Source organism: Nelumbo nucifera, chromosome 1 (genome assembly GCF_055504915.1).
Source record: "Nelumbo nucifera cultivar China Antique chromosome 1, China Antique-T2T, whole genome shotgun sequence".
NCBI lineage: Eukaryota > Viridiplantae > Streptophyta > Magnoliopsida > Proteales > Nelumbonaceae > Nelumbo > Nelumbo nucifera.
In genome coordinates, this window is record NC_142649.1 from 16,516,687 (window position 1) to 16,535,269 (window position 18,583).

The 18,583-nt window shown below is 35.3% G+C and overlaps 2 protein-coding genes across 3 annotated transcripts; one reads left to right on the forward strand and one right to left on the reverse strand.

Annotated features, from left to right (window-relative positions):
- The first annotated feature begins 1,312 nt into the window (after positions 1 to 1,312).
- Positions 1,313 to 2,354, forward strand: LOC104611595 (dof zinc finger protein DOF1.5). The gene has a single exon (XM_010278727.2). It carries the CDS (start codon positions 1,391 to 1,393, stop codon positions 1,859 to 1,861), a length of 471 nt encoding a protein of 156 aa, XP_010277029.1. The 5' UTR covers positions 1,313 to 1,390; the 3' UTR covers positions 1,862 to 2,354.
- A 2,685-nt stretch (positions 2,355 to 5,039) lies between these two features.
- On the reverse strand, positions 5,040 to 16,245 carry LOC104611596 (ATP synthase protein I-like protein). Of its 2 annotated transcripts, none has more exons than XM_019200130.2 (10): positions 15,569 to 16,245; positions 15,409 to 15,461; positions 15,212 to 15,308; positions 15,021 to 15,116; positions 14,714 to 14,794; positions 14,501 to 14,592; positions 13,220 to 13,312; positions 6,121 to 6,189; positions 5,538 to 5,682; positions 5,040 to 5,401 (listed from the first exon to the last, which is right to left on the reverse strand). In XM_019200130.2, exons 1-9 carry the CDS (start codon positions 15,878 to 15,880, stop codon positions 5,538 to 5,540), a joined length of 1,038 nt encoding a protein of 345 aa, XP_019055675.1. In that variant the 5' UTR covers positions 15,881 to 16,245; the 3' UTR covers positions 5,040 to 5,401. The 2 variants fall into 2 exon arrangements, with proteins under 2 accessions (XP_019055675.1, XP_010277031.1); XM_010278729.3 differs by having other exon boundaries at positions 15,409 to 15,458; positions 15,569 to 16,167.
- Between the last annotated feature and the right edge of the window lie 2,338 nt (positions 16,246 to 18,583).

Here is an 18,583-nt window from a genome sequence, read left to right on the forward strand (position 1 = left end):
ACAACCCGATGGGGTGATCATAACTCAACCCAATTAAAAATCAAATCGGATACAGGTTGCTACTAACAACCCGATGGGCTGGAGGCTCAAGATGGATTCCTATCTGATAACACAGCAAGCATATCCCCTCCCCCCAATGCTGGTAGGCAGAGCTCCAAGCTTCAGCATCCTTTTTCAAAATCAAAAGAAGCATAAAATAAAGGAGAAAAGTAAAACTTTGCATGGAGCATTAATTAAAGGGTTAAAGCAATTTTTTGCTGAACTACAAAAGCAAAGCAACAGCATGCTACTGAACCTTTCCAACCCACCCAACACAACTTTTCTCTCTCTACGTTTCTTCCCAGTTCTAATATTCAAAGAGAAAGATCCTCTTAAAATATTCCAAAAGTATGTCTTCTACAAGCAAATAAAGAAAAGGAGATGCCTCTTAGTCTAGTATTTATATGAAAAGTCATGGAGATGAGCACACTTTTGCATTGATTGAATAAGATTCCTTAATAAATAAATCCCATTCTCCTTGACACTCAAGCTCCACTTAGTTTCCATCTCAATTGCATTTACCCAGAAACCATATCCTTTATTTTATTTGTGGAAAGAAACGGCAAAAGTTGTAAAATCCATGCAAACCCTCAGAATGATGACTTGAAAGCTGGAGCAAGAACAAGAAGAAAAGAGAAAGTTATCCCTATTTTAATACCCAAAAGAAAAGACTAAGAAGACTTACTTTAGAGTGCTCGTGAAGAACTTCTCATGTGGGTTCTTCATGCTTCAGTGGAGGTTTGAAAATACTCTCACACCCAATTTGTAATCAGAGTTCATTCCCACCCATCAATCCATTTGAATTTGACCCATGGGGATAGATGAATGTTTGAATGGTAGAGATGCCATAGAAGCTCATGATCAGTTCTGAACTTCTGATGCATGGTATCACTTAATTCTAGATTAAAGAAAATAACCCAGATAGGAGAATAGAAAATTGACATCTTTGGAAATGGGATCCAAAAGAGAGATAAGGAGCTGTTATTGAATAGAAAAGGTGCATCTCTTTATGCTCCATCCACCTTCTTCATTACTATATAGATATAGGAGATCAGCCCTGATGTGGGAACCACTATAGATGAAAACTATTGCCACGTCATATGTAATGATGATGTGGACTAGAAGCTCAATATCAACTTTTTATTCAGTGAGTCTTTTGAGATTCTTTGATGACGTAAGCAAGTTGTTCTTGGGAGCCGTTACATGAGCTTTTTCAAAGGCCCACTTCTCCTATATATACAAACATTTCCTTTGGCTCTCTCCTTGGGTAAATCTCTAACATCTATCTTTTCTACATATAGAAGTCTCCGCCCATCTCTCTCTCTCTCTCTCTCTCTCGTGTCTATCTGCCATGGCCGACGTTGAAAGCAGCGGAGATGCACCAGGGTTCAAGCTTTTCGGCACAACAATCCCTCTGCGGGTGAGAAAAGCTGAGGTGGAGGAGTCAAAGGCGGATGACACAAGTGAAAAGAAGCCGGAGAAGACCATTGCTTGCCCCAGGTGCAAAAGCATGGAGACCAAGTTCTGTTATTTCAACAACTACAACGTCAACCAACCTCGGCATTTCTGTAAGGCATGCCAGAGGTACTGGACGGCCGGAGGAACACTTAGGAACGTACCGATCGGAGCTGGACGAAGGAAAAACAAGCCATCAGATCACGGGACAATTGGGTTCTCGGACAACTGTGTGTTGGATGCTTCTGCAGTGAACCAATTTGATTTGGAGAGTGTGATGGAGCAGTGGACCATGGCCACCACCAAAGGTGGTTTCCGGCATGTCCTCCCATCCAGCAAGAGACGGAGAAACACCTCATCTAGCTAGTCAAACATTATCACTTTTTGTCTTGTTACTCCAATGGAAAATGAAGAATTTCTTTTGAAAGAAAAAAAAAAAAAAAAAAAGCGAAAGCCAGTTGGGTTTAAGAAGGTAAGAAACTGTATATACAGGCTGGTTTGAACTAATTAATCATGTCGACCAATGTATTTACCCTTAAAATGGGTCTCAGAATCAATCATATTCTGATCAATTCTGAACGACGCAACTCAGAGGTTATGCCTTGACACTGTTTTTCCATACAACAAGCTTTCATTCTCCATCAAATTTCTGGGTCCCACCTAAAAGAGATCAAAAATCAAAGGTTTGCCATGTGCAGGGAGGATACATTAGGAAGTAATGACCCCCCCCCCCCCTCCCCTACAAGGGTGCACCATGTAACATGATAGCTGTATCCTATTCTTCTTTTGATTTTGGGAGAAACAAGATTATCTGTATTGCTACAAAACCATATAAACTAAACAAAAGAGTCAAGGGGTGCCCAAAGAAAATTCATAATTTATGGGGCCAAGTTCCATTGCTGCTGAAGTGTTAATATATGAAGAGGTCTCTATGTTATAATTTAAACGCAGATGTTTCTCTTTTATTATCCCAAACAGAACCATAACCGGAAAATCTGGGATGGGATCAGTATTTTATGTAGAGAGAAACTTTCGGACGGCCAAATGTGAAATGTTTCTTAGTCTTAGATGCCTAGCCTCAGTATTTGCGGGCTTTGGTTGTGGTCATTGACCAAAATTCAGTGCTGCCAACGGAATTGGAATCCGATGCTATTGAAGTTATCTGAATTCAATCCATGTACAATTGTATGGATACACTCCAGAAGGGTATGATAACGTAAGAACTTTGATCAATCAGAACCCTATATTGGTTACCACTAGGGGTGGATACAAGCCGAGTTGAGCCTACTATTACATTATTTGAGTTCAGTTTAACAGAAAATGAGGCTTGAGTTGAATTCAACTCAACTCAAAAGCTTATATGTTTTTACCAAAAATAGAATTTGATTTGGTTCAAGATTTATAGTGAACCAAACTTCGTATAAAAGATAAAAAATATATATATTTTTATATATATATATATAAATTAAAAACACTATATATAAGTATAAGGCCATGTTTTCGAGTGCTTATGTTAAAAATAAGTGATTAAAAACAAGTGCTTATTCCAATAAGCACATATTTGCATTTGGCACCCAACTTTTTCAACTGCTTATTTTATATTGGGTGTATGGTGGTGGTCTTTTCTCCAATAAGCACTTAAAATAAGCAATTGTGACTCTTTTGTCCTTCATTTTCTTTCAAATTTTCAAACATCCAAACCAAAGTGAATGAATAAAAGTACTTTGATAAAAGTGCTTTTATAAAAGTACTTTGATAAAAGCACTTCCATAAAATACTTTTATAAAAGTGTTTTCCTAAAAGTGCTTTTATAAAATTATTTTTGAAAAAATTATTTTGTAAAAGTACTTTTATAAAAATGCTTTCATAAAAGTACTTTTATAAAAATGTTTTTATAAAAGTACTTATATAAAAATGCTTTCGCAAAAGTGCTTTTATAAAAGTACTTATAAAAGTACTTTCATAAAAATACTTTTATAAAAGTACTTTCATAAAAGTAATTTTATAGAAGTGCTTTCGTAAAAGTGCTTTCATAAAATTACTTTTATAAAAATGTCTGTGTAAAATTGTTTTGTAAAAGGGTTATAATTGGTATTCTAAAAATTCACTGGGAAAAATTATGGGAGGAAAAAATTGAATAAGTGCTTATTGTATGAGCACTTAAAAAAAAAAACTGAAAATTTGGGCTTAAAAAATAAGCACTTATTTTAGGCTTATTTCCCAAACACTAATAAGTGCTTAGTGGTGTAGTCCCCACCCAAATAAGCACTTATTTTTAAGCAGTCCTAAACATGGCCTAAACTCAATAAGGCTCAAAGCTTCACAAGGGGAGCCTATATATTGAGTTCAAGCTCGACTCAAAGCTAGATTGAACTAACCAAATTGATGTTTTAACAAGCCAAGCTTGAATGGCTCACCAATAACTTTGATTTTTGTCGACCCCAGGTACCACTTTTATGATACCAGTTGATTGGTTATCAGCTTTTTAGGTATCATATTTTTTTCCATATCATAGTTGGACTTGAATGATTCATTAAGCTGATCCCATATTGTAGGGACAAGGTTTTAGACTCCAGATGGTATCATGATAATGATGATGAGTCGGATTCCAATGGTGTACATTATACAATATCCTGAATCTAAAAGTCTGATCTGATAATCTGAATCAGATTTCAGATATACCAGGGAAATTGATTAAGAAAATACAGAAGAAATGCATGGATATACTTTTCCCCGGGGGAGGGGGATATTTCTGATTCCTAATTTTTTCCATTCTAACATCAGATGATGTTTCCAGAGTACCCTAACAACTTTGTCTCTGGGGCTCTTTCGTCTCTGAGTAAACCGAAGCGTCCATTATGAAACAAAGTCAACCCAAGAAAACAGAATGAAGTCTCAAGTGGTCGATCTACCTGGTAAAGTTACAATGATTAACGTATGGTTTAAGCGGTTCAATACCAGATTTTCCAGTGTGGACACTGGGTGATCTAGACACAAGAGCCTATGAGCTATGAGCTATGATATGTAGTCAGCACTTAGCAGGACCTCGCTGTGCGGACCTAGTTCTTAAAATGGCCTTCTTTAAAGGATCAATTAAATAAAAACTGAGGAAGGGTGTCCCAAAAAAAATGTTATTTTGAGTTTTGACTTCCTTCTAGTCCATCCATTATTCGTTAACAACCATAAACTATTGCGGTTTTTTCTCTTTTCCCTCATAAAATGTGTTACTGAACCTGTCGTTTCTTGATATCAATTAAGAATTCAATACCAGACCAGAATAACCTTCACTCAATGTGACTTATAATATTCATTAATTAATCAATCTGCCTCTGGATGATCCCTAGGGAACTAGGGTTAAAGTTGAAAAAATAGGACGTCCTTCTAGCTTGTTTAACATATTTAAGTTGGTCCTACTCTGACTTTTTTATTCATTTATTTATTATTTAACCGTATTTTTCAATTGACCAGGTTAAGCTGTTTAATGTTCTCCCAAGTCCCAACTAGGTAGCTGGTAGCCCAACTCATCTGGATCAACCCTTTGCGTCTCAGTAAAAACCAAATCTCTTAAGATTCTTGTCTTCATGTAGAAACAGATCCCTAAAAATATTCAGAGCCAAAATAATCAATAAAGCAAGGCAACTAGGCAAAAAAAAAATAATGTTCTTATTAGCTAGGTTTTATCTTCATCACACGCAATACTTGTCCATGTTATATGTGGTAATGTGAGAAACCTTCACCTCCCCAGCCACTTCCAACCCAAAAAACCCATCCAGCTATACAGCAAATGCACTGTGGTTTGTATTGGCTTCTTGTTTTGTGCATCTTCACGTCACTGTTTCAAGGCAGAGGAAAATAGACACCTTTTTTACAAGTAACATGCAACCACAAAATTCATGAAAACCTCCATCTGCAGAAAAAGTAATGAAGTTTCAGATTTTACAAAATGGGTAAAGGATGGTTCATTGAGATTGAGTCAAATACCTTTGCAAGCAGTCAAAAAAATGATCGGCTGGAGGGAGCTAATTTATAAGGTAAATGCCTACCTAGTCTTGGGTTTGGGTACTCTTTTCAACTACAGTCAGAGCATCCTCAATGGCTTGAATGAAGGTAGCAACCTTGTAGGTGAAAAACCCCACAAGCATTGGTATCAAATCTAGGTGCATGAATCCATATTCTGGCACAAGAAGCCTGCACCATCATAGCATTGTCAAGCACTGGAGACACAAGACAAAGAAAATAAAAGAGATGATATTCTAAAATATATAGATTGAAATTTAATCTAAAGAAAAATGGAATGAGAACAGAAAAAGATTTACACAAGAAAAAACAATAATTGAACTTTTTTTGTCATGAATGTATGGTTATAGACCATTTTTTTTTTGGCTTCATGGGCCTACACAATGGAAGGGTAGCCAGTCCTCCATACGCATACCCCCCCCCCAAAACCCGGTGAGGGTGAAGACAGGAATCAACTCCATATCCACCACAACAAGCTAGACACCAAAGACCTTACCAACTGAGACAGTTGACAATTTCATGTATGTTTATAGACTTGAGTTTCAAGGATAACACCCTTCATGTGATAATAGAGCAAAGTGAATTACAATGTAAGAGCATTATCCTCACCCATTCCATCGGTTATAGATCATAACCAGTACCACAGGAACCAACAGCCTTGGCTGCCCAATTGCTCCCCTGCACCAAAATTTCTGTAAGTGCACCTATTCAGAAATCATTCATCATCGTATGCTAAAGATAAAATTCATAAAATAAAAAGACATAAATTATCATATGATTGAATTACAGAAAGCAAAAAACCTGCAAACCACTATGCAGCTACTGTACAAAAAGGGTGGCCCATAACCATCAGCTGCAATTTCACAGATAGTCCAATACTCCAATTTAATCATGTTCACTAACTATAGTAAATCATCTCCAGGAAAGAAGGAAAGAGATGCATCCAATTTAAAATTTTAGAATTTTCTTTCTCAGATAGTATGTGTTTTGTAGCTTCTGCCTGATGAAGGTACCATGCAAAACCTCAAAATACTGAAGTGGGTTCCAATTAGGAAGAACTAAATAGCATTCTCTTTTCAAAGGGACATGTATGATGCCAAGGGGGAAAGAACTAGAAAACTCAATGAAGCAGGAAAGAAAAGAAGACAAATGTTCATACTTATCATAAAAAGAAGGAAAAGGGGGAAAGAAATGAAAAAGCCATCAGGTTTGTTATAAATTTACAACACTTTCAGGTAGCAACTTTCTCATGATTATTGATATGTCTAAACCAGAAAATATTTTCCAAAAGCATAACCATATATAACCTGAGTAAGAGAACATAAAAATTGTTCAATTGAATAAACTCAAGAAGGAGAAGACATATGCAAGTCCAGGTGAAGCCTGTGGCAGATCTCACAGGGGACTCCCTTATACTTTCTTTTCTTTCTTTTCTTTTTTTCTTTTGCATCAAAGCAGTAGTAGTTCTACCAAAAAAAAGTCTAATATTAGAGAGACCTAATTAAGAAAAAGAATTACTTATGATCCTAGTGTCTTTGAATGTATGAAAATCAAATAAGGGTGTGTAAGGACCTGCCTCTCCGCTCGTACAGTCTATGTTGAAGGCTTAGACTGTTGTATAAGACAAAACAAGATATAAGGCCAATAAACACCTGAACAGAAAGATAAAACTAACAACCCAGGCAAACACTTCCTAATGCAACCAACTCAACAGCTGATAGAATTGACAATTCTAGGGAACCAGTGGCACAAGCCATTCAACCTGGATGCCAGAGCATGCATCTCTTGTGAAGAAAAGAAGATGCCAATGGATACCAGAATCTCTACTGAGACTAAAAATTTACCATTTATTGGTTCCCATCTATGTTCTAACTCTTAAGGTCATATGATGCCTTGAAAGGGGTAATAAATCTCTGTTCATACAGCATGCACAGGCACCAGTAGGCCCCAAAACTGCAAGATAGTCTTGCCATTATTATTACTAAGCATACACCAATGCACCAAATTCTTAAAGAGTTGAATTGCCTAGAGAATAGCCATCAAAGTTTAGCCTCAAAGTCTTCTATGCTGAGGGATAAAAGATGGAGCTGATACAAAATGAGATGGATCCAATCTAGATCTAGAAAACCATCCCTACTCCCCAGAAAACCAGTTAACTGAAATTGCTCCAACGTCATAGAACATAGACACCCAACAAGAAAATGACCAAGATTATGTCTGTTTCTGTTGGGGCCAATCCCAGAATAATCTTCATATATGGCTTTGAAGAACAATGACCTTGATTAAAAATGAAGCTAAGGTATTCGGGCAGTATATAAGGCTTTGAGGAACAATAAACAATAAAAAAAAGGAAAAAAGAAGTTAATCTCTGGGAAAGTATGGGAGTGCAGTAACCACCATTGGAATGGTTGGTGGGGAGACCAAGTTCCAGCTTCCAGTTGCAATAAGTATATATCATGAACCAGTATCTTTTTTACATTGGCTATAGAAGAGCTAGATAGGCATATTCTGGATGAATAATGCCCTATGTTATTTGCAGGTGGCATTTGATTGGCAACACTAGATTAAGATAAAACCAAAGCTAGAACTATTGAATGAAACTTTAAGATCTTAAAAATTCAAAATAAGCTCTTTCTGGGGAGATACATGACAGAAAGAAAAGAGTTTTGGAGAAGTATTATATTATAAAACATAAATATGGTAATGCAGGCCCGGATTGGGTAACATCTGCTTGCTCTGACTCTTATGGTGTTTAGTGTGTGGGGAGGAATGACGAAATTTAAAGACCTGTTCTTCAAAAGTATCTCTTTCAAATGTCAAATTAGGGAATGCTCAGAACATTATGTTCTGGGAAGATCAGTGGTGTGGATGAGGCCCTCTGAAAGAGACATTCCCTGATTTGTTCAGCACTGCACTTAATAGAGAAGCTTCAGTCCAAGACTCATATGAGATCTTGGGGATCCAACCAGTGTGGGCGCCCAGGCTTAAGAGAAATATCCACGACTGGGAATCTGATAGGCTGGTACTCATGTTGGATCAGCTATCCAAAATCTCTCCTCAACCAGAGATCTTGGACAAATGGTGACGGGAAGCAGAATTTTCAGGCATCTTCTCAGTGAAGTCCTATTATAATTACATGACCATTTTGAATGAGGAACAGGTTCCATGGAAATGGATTTGGAAAACAAAAGCTCCAACAAAGGTGACTTTTTCCTTTGGTCTGCTATTCTGGGGAAATCCCTTCTAAAGTCAACTTCGCATCTAGAGGTATGCAAGTGGATACAACCTGTGGCCTGTGTGGTACTACAACTGAGACCACTGAACATCTGTTGCTGTTCTGTCCATTCTCCCGTAGAGTGTGGTGTCACTTCATTCAGATTTTAAGGTCTTGGGTGATGCCAAGCAATATGCAGAGCTTGATATCATCTTGTCCATCTTTTGGTTTCAGTTAAAGGGGCAGTATCATTTAGACTCCCAGGCCTGGCAGGAATTGGGGGAGTGTTTAGGGATGCAAATGGTGAAACAAAGGCATTGTATTCAGGTCCCATTGGATTTGGTGACTCTGTTAAAGCTGAAATAATGGAGCTGCTAAATGGGATGAGGGATAACTAAGGAATTGGGGATTCAACAGTTGGAAGTGGAGGGAGATTCTAAGTTAGTCATCTCTTAGGTTAAGGAATAATACACCAGGAGCTTGGACCTATAGGCAGACATTAAGGGTATGTTTGGTTTGAAGGAAAAGGTAGGGAAACCTATACAAGGTTTGTAAAGGTTTCCCTACCTTTCCTTTCCTTTCCCTACTTTTTCCTTCAAACCAAACACAGCCTAAGGGAGATTGGTATAATAGCTAAAGAAGTGGGAGATACCGTTATGTGGGTAAGAAGATCGACAAATGGAATAGCAGACTCTTTGGTCAGGCATAGGTTAACAGGCAACAACTTTTTTGGGCTGAATTGTAAATAGGATGATATAATCAAGAAGAGTGGCTGAGGACTTCCCAGCTCCTTTGTAATATTTCTCTTATTAATTTAATGCAATCTTTCTCTTTCTGATAAAAAAAATAAAAAACAAGTCTTTGAAAACTTTGAGCAGCAGGTGGAATCTATTTTTGGAAAAGCGAACATGAATGATTTTAATTTTCTCTTTTTTGTTCTTATTAGGAGGGGATTATTTTGATGATGACTTCTGTTTTCGAGTAAAGGATATATTTTTGTATATTCCTCTCTATCATGTACAGCTAACTCATTGTACATGTCTTTTGAGGGGGAGCTTCCCTCTTATTAATACAGAAATTATACCTTTCTTATAAAAAAAAATCAAAATAAACTCAACTAGAACAAAATACATGCAATGTGACATCTGTAAAGATAGGAGCAGAAATAGAAAGTAGTGAGAGCAAAGAGAATCTTTTCCTTTTCAATCATTCAAAAGGAGGGAGATAATAAAGAGAATGTTGACTAAGGTTAGAACTAGTTACAGGAAGAAATGAACTTTTCCTCAGTATTACATAAGATGCATTACAGGGGGCTCATTGGGTGGGGACAGAGCAGGGTTCACGTTAGGTCCACTGATCTTATCACAAAGAGCCTGGGGACACACAGGTTTGATTCTGTGCCTCCTCTTTTAGAGGGATGCTGAGTGACCATCCGAACTACTGGGTCATTGTAGAGTAAGAAATGAACTTCAAGCAAGTTCTATGATCAATGAAAATTAATAGAATCAAAGGGAAAGTTTTGTGGGACCCTTTTATATTAACAACTATGCTTCACAAAGCAGAAGGCTAAACAATCAAGAAAGAACATGACTAAAAAATATGCATTACCAAATATGATGAGATAAATAAGCAGAAAGACTATGAGGAATAAAATTATAAATGTGCTTATTTCAGGGAATTTAGGGGTATACCCATTTATATAAAACCAACCAACTAATATTGTTTGGCCATGTCATAGAAAGACCAATGAATGCACTAGTAAGATGGAGCAATTTTGTGCATGTTCAAGGTTACGAGAACAAAATGAACAAGGACTCATCCATGAGAAAATATTTGGCAGTTCATCCACTAAAAAAGGATATAGCCTTGCAAGAGAACACTAAAGGAATAAGATACATGCAGCCAATACCACATTAATGGGATGAGGTTGATAATGGTTTAGAAAGATTTGAATCATTGAAATTAACCATGAAAGAACTCCAACATCCAAGTCCAAGAAGGATTGAGGAGTTCTAAATCGTGTCTAAAACTTGGGCTAGTGATGCTAGTAACAATGCAAATAAAGCATTAATGAAACCCACTCAAATGAGATTTCCTTTCCTCTAGGTTAATTTCCCCTTTTACCAACTCATAACATTAGACTTGTCTATGGATGAGTTAAATAAGATAAAACAAGGAACCAACATGGCATGTCATCATCATCATCATTAAACCTTGTTCCAACTATATGGAATCAACTACATGAATCCTGTTTTACACTTCCTTCTGTTCGGTACCATATCCATTGTTAAATTATGGCAACTTAAATCATTTCTTATTACTTCCACCCAAGTCATTTTTGGCATGCTCCTAGTTCTTCCAGCCCTTTCAACTTGTAACAGATCACTTTTCTTAACAGGTTCTGTAGGTGGTCTTCTATGCATGTGATCTGACCATCTCAATTTACTTTCTCTCATTTTATCGCCTACTGGAGTTACACCTAGGTTACTTCATATGACTTCATTTCTAATCCTGTCTTTTCTACTTTTACCACTCATCCATCTAAATATTATTAAAAATTAGTGCATCTTACGGGTAATTGTTTTCTATTTAGTTGCATTTGTTTTGTTTACCAAGTCAAATAAGTCAGTTCCTAGTTTGTAGGAAAGTATCAGTAATGGAGTTAGAGGTAGAGATTTTGTAGGTGGTTGGTTAATGTTAGTGGAGAAATCTTAGGAGGATTAACGTTAGTATATCCCTATATATATGTGAGTCAGATGTAGTTGAGTTGTCAACAACCAAAAGAAGTCCTAATAGTACTAGTATTTTCTCCAATATTTCCCTTATTTTTCTCTTAGTTATCCAACATATACTGCAATTTTTTCCTCTCCTTTTGTTATAAATATTTGCATTTCTGCCATACTTAATTTTTGGATATGTTTTATCTTATCTGCCCAACACTTTGCTTCATATAACGTAGCTGGCCTTACAACTGTTTTATGGAACTTACCTTTTAGTCAGAGTGGTATTCACCTACCACATAAGATTCCGGATGCACCCCTCCATTTTGCCCATCCTACTATAATTCTATAGGTGACATCCTCAATCTATCCTTTGCTATGAATTATTGAACCAAGGTAATGTAAGAGGTCACATTTAGTTATTTCTTGGAATGTTGTAATGATTTATGGTATAAATGCTCATTCTCCAACTTAAAATAAGAAGAAAAATAAGAAAGCCATGAAAGAAAAGGAATTCCCCAGAGACATATTAACAACAAAACAATGAGGATTTAGTACTCTCTCTCTCTCTCTCTCTTCATTTATTTTCCTATTTCTCCACTTTACTCATCTCTATCTTCCTCTTGCAAGTGCCACAAAACTAGTTTTCATAATACCAATATATCTATTATATATTGGTATAATATAATAGATAAAATAAACTATATCCTGTAAATTCAAATCTTCTGATTCACTTCTGTCTGCCCTCTTAGTTTCTTTCAGAATTTTGATCATTGCCATCCCACTATGTAGTATGTACAAGGTGCCAGACTTGGCAGGCCCAAACAAATAAGATTCAGGGACTTTACTGCAGTACTTCATTTTCAAGATACAGTTTGTTATAGTATTTAAAATTTATATAAATAATAGGATACTTTCTGAAATAGAAAAAAAAAATGTAGGTGCACAAATCAATGCAAATGACACTAAGCAAGCATACCAAGTTCAAGTATTACAAATTTACCATAAGAGATTGAAGTTCTTTAGTCACGTATCACAAATGTAACAAAGAGAAAAGTCCCCTTATTACAAATGTATTTGTTTGTATATTATTTTGATGGGAGATACTATAAGAAGCATCCAAAAATGTTAGAATTTCCAATACATTTGGCAGGTTAAGAAATGAAAAGACACTCAACTAAAGAAAAACAATAGCAATGTATCTGTGCGTGGCTGGATTTTTATCATAATCCAAATTTAGGCATTTTAGTTTTATCTTCTATGTTTCTAGACCTTTACAAGTTTTGTGTCCTAAAAATTATTTATTTTTTTTATTCTGCATTTATTCCTACCATGCATTAAGTGCTCAAAGATTTCCAATAAAACCTAGCTGAATGGATTCCCTAAGAAGCTACAAAACCAGATAATTGTACATTGATGTCATGTAATGTCAGACAATTTAATATTTTGTGTAAATCCTGTGTCCCAATTGCTCATCCAGCTGTGTCCATTCTGTACCTGAGTATCATAGATAAAAAGTAAGGATTGTGAAATAAGGGAGTCACTGATACCATAAGATGGATCAGATAATGTGTTTTTTTTCCCATTATCTGCATATCACAAACTTAAAACCTCAGAACTATATGATACACTAAATACATAAGGAGCTGAAGACCTTCAGCCAATGTCAAGCTAATCCAACCAGAGATTTGCATTTCAGTTTGAGTAACCTTACATTCTACAGCTGTCAAGCATATAAAAACATCTAAAAGTATAGGAGTAATGTTGGAATTACTTGATAAGCCCCTTAGCTCCATCTGCCATAGAGTCAATACTATTCCCGAGCATGCGTATATACACCAAAGAACCAAGCAATCCTGCACCAAAGCTGAAGATAGGAACAATAGAAGGAGAATTAACCACTGTGAAGTTAAATTTATGTCTAGTATCACTTCTTTTTGAAGTGAGAGACTATCACTTTGAAGAGAATCCTCATATACCTTAAAACCATGGTTCAAAGTATCAATACGCCTCTGTGTATCGGTACTTTGAACCACGCGGAAATATATTTTTTTTATTTTTTTCAAAATTTGGTTTTTGGGTAGTTTAATACCCATATTTATCATTAAAAAATAATGGGGTCCTGAAACACCTGTAAACAGGCGTTTCAGGACCCAAAAGATACGATACGATACACCCGATACGGGGCGTATCGTCTCGATTTTTTGAACCTTGCTTGAAACATGATATGCTTTCAGAATAATTGAATTCTATTTTTGCTTCAAATGGATACTAACTATACATCATCGACATATGTGGTCATCTCTCATCCTAGTGGAGGAAAGTAGAATGGGAGGCTCAATGGGAAAACAAAGCCAGAAAGGCACCTAGAATGGGAGGCTCAATGGTATGACATTCACAGAACAACCTTATAAAACATGCAATCCAGCATCCTTCACTTCAACAGATGAGAAAACACAAGATAATGCAATGCCATGAAAGATGAAACTTGATAGTTGGCCACTGTTTTCTAATCAATAATCAGGGATGATTAAATTTTCCAGTAAGTAATCTATCCCCAGTTTAATACTTTGTAGTTTGTCCATTCCTTGCACAGAGACATGATTATGAATTGCTGAGCATAGTTTCCACATAATACAATACTGAAAAATGAAACAGCTAATTCAATAAATACAATGGTGAACAGAGTAAATAGAAAATTGAACCCAAACTTTTATTCTTGAATCTTGGAATGTCAAAACACTCACAACAACCAGAAAAGGACCATTCATTATATGAAGTTACCAGTGAAAGTTACAAGCCACCAGATTTATAAACTTTTAGTTTAACATAATAGTTTAGAGAAACTGCAGAGATACTAAAAAGAAAAAAGATGTGCATTAGTTGATTTCTAGAATGACAAAATTATTTTATTCTATCTTTCAAAAAAAAAAGCTGTCAACTGCATCATCAAAATAGAAGAGAGTAAACTCTTCCCTATCATAGGAACAAGAATGCCATAGTCAACTTCAGAGCAAACCCATCAATTAAAATGTGGATCTCTTTTCCCACTTACCTAGCTGCAACCTCTGGAGAATAAGATACATAAGCAGAGAATACACCAACACCACCTATACCCAAAGTAAGGAGTTGCAACTTCTTCTTCAACTGAAAAGATAATAAATATAAGAAATAATAAAGAAATTGACAATTTATTTTCCACATAGAAACACATTGATACAAACATATGATAATGTTCGAAGATGCACTTAGATGCCAATGCAAATACCTTGAAATATTGCTCCCTTGACTGAGCAGCCAATACTTGTGGATCCCCTCGCGGACGCCTTAATTCACGAAACATCACATCCTACAATTGGAAGCAAAATTAGAAACCGAAAAAGGTTTTCAAATCAGGAAGGCATATAAAAAAGGATCAAGAATTTGAAAATTCTGGGTGTAAAGAAGGGATTTGTCAAAAATAAGTGAAATAACATTAGGATGAGGTACTTCAGAAGCAGTGTCATAGAACCAGTACCCCGGTTAAGAACGTAGCAAAAGAAGGTGAGTATTAACCACAACAGATTCTGACTTACACTGCCCCCTGTTGCTGCCTTGCTCGCTCTATCCCACTTTTCTTGCTCACGCCTTGTTGGAGCTAGTCTCCATCTGGGTGATGCATTTCCAGTGCTCTGAAGACCATATTGTTCCATCACTTTGAAATGTATGACTAAGAAGCAGACAACAATTCGAACTCAGAATGTAAAACCAGAGACATTCGTCTTACTTGGGTTGCCGAAATACCTCGTCTTGCAGTCTCAACTTGCAGTTCCAATATTGGTTTGGAAGGTGCTGTAAGCTCCTTGCTCAAATCAATTTCCATACTGTGTCCAAAAATTCCACGTAATATCAAAAACACAAAGGAACCGATAGAGAAAAAAACGAATAAAATTACTTGTAATCAGAAAATTAAAACGTACAAACCTGTCAAGGCTCATAACTCTGGTAAGGCTTAAAAAACCAGAGGGCTCTTCCTGCTACCATAATTAATGAGTGAAATTAACTTATATCAAACACTGAACAAATAGAATAGAAGACAAAACCAAAGAATAGTGAATTAAGAGAAAGACCGAAAAGTGATAACCTGCTTAGGAGGGGTTTGAAGAGAGGACGAGTCCGGCTCCTGAAGCAACCTCTTCATACGACCCATGAACTCCTTGTTCCAGATGAAATCGTCGCTGGTTAGAGGATCTTCTTCTTCGCCTCCCCAGTACTTGCGGAGCTTGGTCGTCGTCGGTGGGCCTCCGTATTCGCCCGGAGCAACACCCGTGGACCATTTCTGAGGCTTTTTTCTCGGAAGAACCACCCGGGTCTGTCTAGGGTTTGGAGGGGTTTGTGGGTCTTGGGATATCGGAGTCACGGCAGAGTTCACAGAGATGTAGTTGAGGACAGCCATTGCCGATGGTGGTGAAAAGGGTCTTTCTCTTCTTTTGGGTTTATTTTCACACACTCTCTAACCCCGCAGCAGCAGTAGTGACGAGCTTTCGCCGCCCTTTTTCCGCTCACTCCTCTTATATTTGTGTGCGAGTTGCGACGGTGATCAGTTTGTGTCCATTCGTTATCGTGTAGGTTTTTCGATCTCCTTCTCGTCCAATCCAATACAAAGAAAGTTCACACTTGTAGACCGTTATTTCTGGTTATAACTAACAGTTGTTCCACAACTTTCACCGTCCAGGTGAGGGAGCAGCTTGGGGTACCGAAGTTTGGTTAAATCGAATAAACTGAACCAAACTTCAAATAGGTGGGTCATTTACAAAGACCTGTTATAACTTAAAAAATTGAATATAAATATAATAACTGTTATCAGTATTCATTGGTTCATAATTTTTATGATATGATGAAACAATTAAAAGTTTAGGAAATTACTAATATCAATTTTTTGGTTAATTTCCAGTTCGGCAGTCGAACTGGAAGAGAGGAAGACGAACTGACATAGGGAAAGGGGATTTGCATTTTTGTGAATACCCTAGTGCTCCCATCCTAAATTACTAATTTAGTTATGGAAGTTTGGGTTTTTCGGTTAACCAAACTGCTAAATACAATAACCGAAACCGAAACCCGAACTTCTAAGAAAGCAATGTTTACAATTGAACTAAATCAAATACCCAAACTAACTGACCCGAAAGCATCGAACCCAAAATTTTGGTTCAGTTATTTGGTTTTAACTGAAGTATGCTCACCCCCAGGAGTAGCGATGAATAATTAAAAACCAGAAAGGATTCATGTGATAAACGGGTTTTATTTATAAGCAAAATTGAAGATCCAGTTATATCATATGTGTCCATCTAAGTCCAATTGAAGTACTATTTTGGGGGGTTATGACTAGTTTATCCAATTACAATCTAAGTTGCACTTTAATGAGAGTAGCCAATTTCCTATTCTTTAGATAAAATTGTTTATTTTATCTTAATGTTTTATTTTTGAAAAAGATTTATTTATTAATTTTTATTGGTTTATTATTATTTTGTATTAATTTTTAGTTAAACTTGTAAAAAATACTCTTATAATAATTTTATAAACCACATTTGTATTTTAACCCTAACAAAGGCCTCTCCTATAGTTTTAAGAAAAAAAATGCAAACACCTCATTTCCCATGGCTTTTTGATAACAAAAATAATAAAGTTACCAAAATACCCTTATCATTGTTAATGCATTATCATACATAATTTAAAGTTTCAACTTTACCCTCCACTAATTTATTTTGCAAGGTAACTTTTAAAAAATTCTCCTTGCTTTTCTTAGATATAAAGTAAAGTAAAAAGGCTGAAGTGAAGTAAAACTAATGCATTACCTCAACATTTTTATTTGAAATGATGATGAAAGGAAGGTATTTCGTATTTGCACCTTTTTCCAAAACAATAGGGAAGGTTTTTGTTAACATCAAAACACCGGAGAGTTTCATAGGATTGTTAGAAAACCCAAAGATTTTTTTTATACTTTTCCTTACTTTTAAATGGAATTTAAATTGATTTTAAAATAATTAAACTATATATGAATTTAATATTTTTTATTAATATTTGAAATTAGTAAAAAATAAATTTATTTAAGCATACTAAGTTTTTTATTAAATTTAAATTCCTTGTGAAATTTAATTAACTATATAAATTTCTATTTTTCAATAGAACTTAAGTTGGTTTTAAATTAATAAAATTTAATTATATAACTAATAATTGTTTGATAATTTTGTATTAATTTAATGTTAATTTTAAATTGATGTCGGTTTTTAATTTATCTTATTCCTTTTATTAATTAAATTCTTTATATTATATTAATAAAAATATTTTTATCAATAACAATAATTAATAATTATTTTATTTTATTTAAGTAGCTTACTAAATTATTTTTTATTATGGTTAATTAATTTTCATTATTTCCAAATGGAATATAAATGGATTATAATTTTAAATGGAAGTAGATTATTTACTGCAATAATATATCATTGAATATCTCAATTTCGATATGATAAATCTTTGCTAATAATTAAAGTTTAATGCAAACGTATCTAGTATATATAACATTGTAGTTAAATTGAAATAGATAGATAGATAGATAAAGTTAATAAATTTTATGCAATTTAATGGAGTAATGGGGATGATAGAGAATTAGTAGCATGAGTTATTGAAAGAGAGTTAATGGCATAATTAATGAGGATAGATTATTAAAATACTTAATGAGAGAGAGAGAGAGAAAGAGAGTTAATGGTGTGTTATTTATGAGGAGTGTTAGAAGTATTAAAGGTGATTGGTCACTTGAGTTATTTTTTTGCAATTTTAAAATTATAAAATTCAAAAAAAACATAAAAAAAGAAAAAAGATAAGTGCTTTTAAGAAAAAACCAAAAAAAAAAAAAGATAAGTGTGCTTTGAGAATAAACCAGAAACCAGGAAAGTGCTAGCTTGGCACATTCCATTTTAATATATAGATATAGATGATTGTATAAACAACTTTGACTAGGGTTGTCAATGGGTGGTGTTATCTGTCAAACCAAATTAACTGAACCGATTATATTGGTTTTTTTTAATGGAACTTGACTTATAATTCATTTTCACTCTTTAAAAATAACTTCAAACAGGAGGAAGTGGAGAAGTAGCCATTTGGA

Coding starts and splice junctions, on each gene's coding strand:
- LOC104611595 (XM_010278727.2), top strand. CDS start 1,391: ATGGCCGACGTTGAAAGCAGCGGAGATGCACCAGGGTTCAAGCTTTTC.
- LOC104611596 (XM_019200130.2), bottom strand. CDS start 15,880: ATGGCTGTCCTCAACTACATCTCTGTGAACTCTGCCGTGACTCCGATA. Junction 15,462..15,568: donor TTCAAACCCCTCCTAAGCAG/GTTATCACTTTT, acceptor TAATTATGGTAG/CAGGAAGAGCCCTCTGGTTT. Junction 14,795..15,020: donor AGGCAGCAACAGGGGGCAGT/GTAAGTCAGAAT, acceptor TTCCAATTGTAG/GATGTGATGTTTCGTGAATT.